Source organism: Limulus polyphemus, unplaced genomic scaffold, assembly GCF_000517525.1.
Source record: "Limulus polyphemus unplaced genomic scaffold, Limulus_polyphemus-2.1.2 Scaffold3236, whole genome shotgun sequence".
Lineage (NCBI taxonomy): Eukaryota > Metazoa > Arthropoda > Merostomata > Xiphosura > Limulidae > Limulus > Limulus polyphemus.
The window spans coordinates 90,644-98,295 of NW_013668846.1; the positions used below are offsets into that span (position 1 = coordinate 90,644).

Sequence of the window (7,652 nt, forward strand, 5' to 3'; positions counted from 1 at the left end):
TTTACATCGCTGTGACAGCAAATTTTGAAATCTACTTTGTCCCTCAGCATCTGAAGAGTAATATATACGTAGTGTAAAAACAAAGATGTTTCCATACCTTTTAACACATTTCTTCAACTGATAAGATATGAACGTTTACATCGCTGTGACAGCAAATTTTAAAATCTACTTTGTCCCTCAGCATCTGAAGAGTAATATATACGTAGTGTAAAAACAAAGATGTTTCCATACCTTTTAACACATTTCTTCAACTGATAGCATAAAATTAGCATATGAATGTTTACATCGCTTTGACATCAGATTTTAAAATCTGAGTTAATCAAGTAAACGTGTTTTCATATCTTTTCATTAGACTTACACACAAAATGTTGTGTGTACGTAATAAAGTACGTGGTCTAGGTGAATGTAGCATAAAAAAATGTAACAAACAAGACACCATATAAAGAACTGTGCAAAATACCGTACGAATACATAAAGTTTTTATACGAGTTCATACATCACTAAGTACTTTTTCGCTAAGCTTACCATATGACAGGAGAAAATAATTGGAAACAACCAAGTACGATGTGTTTTTTTCATACACGTGGCAAAGACTGTGTTGTGACGACTTGCAATTCACAGCATTTTTTAGATCACGTTCTAGCCGTGAAGCAACATCAGCGTGATTATCTGTTATTTTATCTATCAATTATTTATATCGGGTAGAACACTTCAGATTTTTTTTATAGATTCTTTTTTGATGTCACGATACCTTTCTATCACGCCAAATGAAACGTGTTTTGTTCTTTCAGCAATTGTATTGAATGTGGCAAGTTTCTTGTCCATTTTCTTTTTAATATTAATTTCTCTTGTTCGTAAGTCAATATCTACACTCTAGTTTCTGATATAATTGATATCTGAAGACCGTTTTGGTTGTATTTAATTACAAAAGTGTTCTTCCCGCTTAAATCTACACTTTTCGCATACCACTCTACAACACCATTCAAATTTGCAATTACATTTTTCCTCAACAACACGCTCAACGGTGTGATATCCACGACCACAGCACAGCAGCCGACAACCGTCCATTCCGTAGCTCGTGTTATTGCAGCGCCGCCCTTCGGTTCCCAAAACTCCTAATCTGTATAAGTATTAAAAACTAAAGTTAGAAATTATTGTTTAAAAAAATGATACAATCATACATTGTAATCAATATGTAAGACATTTTCCTAAATTTATTTTAATATATTTTCTATAATAATAAAAAATATTTTTCTCGTTATCCAAGAAAACTATTATAAGCACATTTATAAGCATTATTATGTACTGATTATTTTATCGGTAACAAATAGTATTATAAAACAGAAAAACTAAACCTTCTCATTTTCTACACTCAAGAAAGGAAAATATTTGAAAAGTTCTTATTAGCATCTCTAATTTTAACCATTTTCAGTCTAACTGTTTTGAACTGTGTAAAAACTTAAACTGTTCTCTTAAACTTTTTTTTTCCTGATCTATGCAACATAGAAGATAACGTACACACAGGATAATCCGCTAGATGGCACTTGGCAACAACTATAGTAAACCAAGGTATTTTAAACTGAGAAGGTTGGATACTGTTTGTAATAAAAAGTGTTTTCATGAATTTATTACAATATGAAGTAACATAAGTGCATGAAATCAACCAGTTGTTGAAAAATCAAACAATAGATCATGATCAAAATAGCACAATGGAATATATGTAGTATTGTTAGTTGGTCTAGTTATTTAGGCTATTCTTGTATTCAAACCTTGAAGAGTTTAATTTTTTGCAATCTTTAAAGCTACAAAGGTTTTTCAAAATGGATGGATGGATAGTTAATAATTACAGGTTTGTGCCAATTTAACTAAAATGCCTTCCAGTGGCAGAGCGGTATGTTTGCGGGCTTACAACGCTAGAAACCGGGTTTCGATATCCGTGGTAGGCAGAGAGCACAGACAGCCCATTATGTAGTTTTGTTCAAACAGTCAAACAATTTAACTAAAATATACTTCCCTCTACAATCAGGCCTGAGTTTAATGTTTGTATTTATAATATTGTACTGATATAAAATAATTAATCTATAGCACTGATGTAAAATAATTAATCTATAGCAGTGATATAAAATAATTAATCGATAGCACTGATGTAAAATAATTAATCTATAGCACTGATGTAAAATAATTAATCTATAGCACTGGTGTAAAATAATTAATCTATAGCACTGATATAAAATAATTAATCTATCGCACTGATGTAAAATAATTAATCTATAGCACTGATATAAAATAATTAATCTATCTCACTGATGTAAAATAATTAATCTATAGCACTGATGTAAAATAATTAAATTCACATTTTATTGCTGTATAATTTGTTTGCTTACACAGATTTTAAAATGTGTCAACATTTTCAAAAGTAATTTCTTCCGCAGTATAATTTTTATATTATTTTTAACTTTAAAACTTCGAGTTTCAAAAGGCAGTGCAGAATTTTAAGTTTCATTTGCGAACAATGTATAAATGTGTAGTGCATTAAGACAAAAGGGTTGACGAGACAAAGAAAGGTAAATAACTAGAAACGAGAAGATTAGGTTAGTGTTCTTTGCAATTATTAAATTATTTTTCTTTTGAGAATTGGATCTCTGGTTATTTTCTACGAACCATCTGTCCTACTAAAGGTTAAAGGGTTTGTTTGTTTGTTTTCAATTTCGCGCAAAGCTACACGAGGGCTATCTGCGCTAGTCGTCCCTAATTTAGCAGTGTAAGACTAGAAGGAAGACAGCTAGTCATCACCACCCACCGCCAACTCTTGGGCTACTCTTTTACCAACGAATAGTGGGAATGACCGTCACATTATAACGCCCCCACGGCTGAAAGGGCGAGCATGTTTGGTGGGATGGAGATTCGAACCCGCGACCCTCAGATTGCGAGTCGAGAGTTTTATCCACCTGGCCATGCCGGGCCGAGGATAAAGGGAATTGAAAACTACTTTTTTTTAATTATGTTAAAATAAATCATGATCACAAAAATATCGAAGTTCAGTTTAATGAGTAGAGTTTCAACCAGCAACTCGACATTTAAATCAACTTTGCTGGTATTAATTTACGTTGTTTCAGAGTCTGTAAAATGCAGATGGTGGTTAGAGCGCTTGACTCGCAATCTGAGGATCGCGGGTTCGAATCCCCGTCCCACCAAACATACTCGCCCTTTCAACCATGGGAGCGTTATAATGTAACGGTCCATCCCACTATTCGTTGGTAAAAGAGTAGTCCAAGAGTTGGCGGTAGTTGGTAATGACTATCTGCCTTCCCTCTAGTCTTTCACTGTTAAATTAGGAACCGCTAGCGCAGATAGCCCTTTGCGCGAAAATCTGAAATGTTCTTCATCACTAAAGTGATTGTTTGTTTGTTTGTATGCTTTGCAGTTAAATTATGATTAAAAATTAGGCCTAAAATGTATGAAGGTTTTTAATAATAAACTTTTGATTTAGAAATCACTGGTACAGAATTTATTGGAGTTGTGTATCGTGCAGTTAAAAACATTTTTTCAATAATACTCAACCTTAAATTTGTTTCATTGTAAGCTACATTTCAGACAGAATCTCGTTTGGCAAAATAATCATATGAGTAAAGTAAAAAATGTAAAACACATTTGAAAATGGTGTACAAAGCATTTTATAGTAAAGTGTGTAGTGTTATATTTTCAAAATGTACATTTAGTATAACACCACGCTTCAGTGTAGCATAGTTTACGAAAAAGATTACTTTGTATGCTCCGCGAATTCTGTTCATCTCGTCCCCCGGTGGGTCAACGGTAAATTTATAGACATAAAACGCTAAAGTCCAGGGTTCGATTCCCCGCGGTGAACAAAGTGCAGATAGTCCATCATGTAGCTTTGTACGATGGAAACAACATTTCTGCTTATCTATAATCTGAACATTTAATGTACGTGACAAAGGGGTGGTTGGGTGAAGTTATTTAGCGAAATATTTCAACAGAAATAGCTGATGCCTCGCATAGTTTTTATGTTCAGTTTGTTTGTGAAACAAAAGTACAGACGTTAAAATAATGTAAACATCTGCAAATTTCTGAATTTTATTTATTGGTATGGAGCTGACCAACCGTGATCAGACAGTGCCGTCTTTGATGATGGAATGGAGTTAATGAAACAAGAGGTTGTCCATTCGTCGATCAAATCTACTTCTCAATGTTGAAGAGATGTTAGCGGTAGAAATCTGCTTCTCAATGTTGAAGAGATGTTAGCGGTAGAAATCTGCTTTGAAAATTGACCACAGAGGTTCGGTACTATTTAAATATGTTAGTCACTTTAGGTTCCTGAACTCCTTGTTCTTTTTAACAATTTTATTAGTATTATTTGATGCATTGTCATACTGAAGCAGGCCAGCTCCTTCTGATAATGAAGTGTTCACCATAGGAATAAAATTGGTCAACCGTAAGGTTTAAGTAATCATTTGCTGTAACTTCACATTTCAGTGAGATCATTGGCTATAAACTATTTCATCAAAAAGCTGCCATGGCATCACACAGCCTCTAATGTGTCTTAAACTGATAATATAGAACAGTGTTTCTCAACCGGATTTACCAGACGAACCCTTGCGTGACTCCCCCATTATCTCTACAAGGATGCGAAAATTATCGAAATTTCTTGGCGCAGTTCGTCATAATTCACAACAAAGGTGATATGTGCACCTCAAGGACTAAAAAAAAAAAAAAATAGTTGACTAAGCGCAAACAGTGTGTGACCCCTCCCCCGTAAACCTCCTCGTGGGAAAAATAGAAAAATTATTTAACCAAACCATTCTGCCGTTGATCTTGGATCAAACTTTCGTGTTTTTCACACATTTTACTCAGTCTTTTTGGTGTTATTAATGGTTTCTAAATGGTAAGCCTACCATGGTAACCCATCTTATGCCGTCTCCCTTCAAGTTGTTTTGACAGAGAGTAGGGTAACGTTAACTTTTAAGTACACTTTTGACGCTGTAGTCTTTCGTTTTCATCTCACTACTTGTGTTAATGTTCATCTGTCACGATCTGTCAACTTAGTTTTTCTACCACTATTATAGTTGTCTGATGTGATTTTATTTTATTTTTCTATATCCATGTTGTCACCACTTCTGACATTATTTTAGGCGTTCGGGTTACTGTGGGTCTAGCTAGACGTTCGCCTACAATTGTGCATCTTTGTGTAAATCTGACAGTCTTTTTATGTTGCATTTTTGAAATGTTTCTCTGAAAAACGATATACTGTTCGTATACAGACATATTCAGTGAGATACAGAATACTAGAACGTTCAGTTAAATTACCGTAAAGCTAGATTTTCCCCTTTTAGAGACATCAAAACTTTAAGTTTAAAAGGTGAAATGTTTTCATTACTTTGTCTAACCCCTGTATTAGTATTTATTTTATCAAATCTGTTATATGTTTTTTGGTCATGTTTTCAAAGCTAAAATGAATGAATTTTTTTATAAAAAGTTGTATATTTTGGCGTTGAATCTTCTGTGGACGGTATCTTCCTCTCAGTCCAAGGGTCCATGGCTTGTGTCCCGTTGCCACAAAAACGCCTCTGCACTTTGGGCCCTTACGATCAAACCCCAATATTCGGTCAGAAAAGAGCGACCCAAAAGTTGGCGATGGGTACTTTTTGTTAGCTGCCTTACTTCTAGTCTTTCAGTTCAAAATTAGGAACGACTATGTGTGCAATTTTCCGAAATAAACAAGTCTCAAGCTATAAATTTCTGAACAAATTCAATTTTTTGGATAAATACTTTATCATGTGTTGTTAATACCATCCTACAAAAACACTTTGTATAAAATTTTGTATTTGTACTTTATCAGCTCTTCTTTAAATGTTGCTTCTTTAACGAAAAGAAAGTGAGGTAAATTCTTTGAGAACACTGTAAGTGTTGGAGAAGTGTTGAATCTTCTTACAATTTGTCCACTAGAGACGTTCATTTCCTTATTATTTTTATGTTGCGACTAATTGTAATTGTTGGAAACAGATCTACATTCATAATTCTAATAGAAAATGTGACATAAATATTTTTTCTTAAACGTTCATACTTATAACTGATTTCTTATTCATGAACATAACACGCCAAATAGATATGTGGTTTAATTTATTTTATGTGCAATATCTCACAGAAGAAAATAGGCTGAAAGTTAAAGAGCTTCCAGAACATTCGAAATTGGTTAATAGATGGCACTACGGTCATTACCCGACATCATTTCTAAACTATGTATTTGTAAACTTAAATTTACTCTTTTTAATACACCGTTACTGTAATCCTCATCGTTAGATATTGGCACAAGCCAGATAAAATCCTATTCATACTAGTAATCAATAAAGTTAAAAATAGATTTGCAGCAAAGAAAATAAAATCTATAACTTACGTCTCATTCCTGTAACAGTAATCTGGAGCCTCTTCTAGATACACGAGATCTTTTCTGCTTGGCTTTTTGATGTCTTTCTTCCATGGAACTAGTCTCAAAGTATCGTGTTTCTTGATTATTTGTACATGAGTCGCTCCATCAAATTTCCTCGTTAACCATTCTCCAACCTGCCGGAAAGGCTTAAGCTGTTTCCAGCAGACTCTCATGGAGCAAGATCCGGATACTCCATGACACTTACATAACAGTTCCATGTTTTTCTTTAGTGCCTGTTCGTTTCAAAGAGGAGAAAATCGCATAAAAAACAATGTTTTGTTAAAGATCACTTTCAAATGTGTTGCTTAAAATATTACAACTGAAGCTCATACTACAGTTGAGTGCAATATGTATTTTTTCTCTCTCTTTACTAGTAGTTAGAGTACCTGAACTGTGAATTTCAAGGTTCAGGGTTCGAGTCTTGTTACCACAAAAATTCGTTCCGAACTTTGAGGCCGTTAGTGCGCCATAACTTGATGGTCAAATCCCACTATTCATTCAGACAAAAGGAGTCAAAGAGTTGGCGGTGGGTACTGTTAACTGCCCTCCCTCTAGTGTATCAGTTCAAAATTAATGACGGGTATGTTCAGTAAGCCCATGTGTAACTTTGCACAAGAGAATTATAAAAAAAATCATAAAAAATAGATCTATTAAAGAAGTATTCCGTACAAAATCGTAGTATTTATTACGATGTAAAATTTCACTGTAATATGTTTTTTCCTTTTAAAGAACTTAAACATCTCCTAATAAAAAAGAAAAATAATTATTGTTTATAGAATAATATAACTTAGTAATTAGTACTGAATAAACTCCGTCGAAGGTTTATTAGTTTTAATAAATATAACAATTGGTAAATGTATATTTGTTTCTAGCACACAGCTACACAATGGACTATTTGCGTACTGTCCACTGCGGGGAATCGAACCAAGGTTCCGTAATTTATCCCCATCCCACAAATCTTGCTCGTCCTTTCAACCGTGGGGGCGTTATAACGTGACGATCAATCCCACTAACAATTCCCACAAACAAAAAACAAGTCTTCAGGTGGGTCAGCGGTAAAAATACAGTTTGGTTTGTTTGAATTTCGCGCAAAGCTAGACGAGGGCTATCTGCGCTAGCCGTCCCTAATTTCGCAGTGTAAGACTAGAGGGAAGGCAGCTAGTCATCACCATCCACCGCAAATTCTTGGGCTACTCTTTTACCAACG

At 34.3% G+C, this 7,652-nt stretch overlaps 1 protein-coding gene across 1 annotated transcript in view; it reads right to left on the reverse strand.

Moving 5' to 3' along the window:
- Nucleotides 1-751: 751 nt before the first annotated feature.
- The window catches only part of LOC106468959 (protein Wnt-4-like), a 36,521-nt gene continuing 29,620 nt past the window's right edge, over nt 752-7,652 (reverse strand). The window contains exons 4-5 of the mRNA XM_022397357.1: nt 6,413-6,678; nt 752-1,120 (exon numbers count right to left, since the gene is read on the reverse strand). Coding sequence (XP_022253065.1) covers nt 919-1,120; nt 6,413-6,678 — 468 coding nt within the window. The 3' untranslated portion in view covers nt 752-918. The remainder of the gene's footprint in view (nt 1,121-6,412; nt 6,679-7,652) is intronic.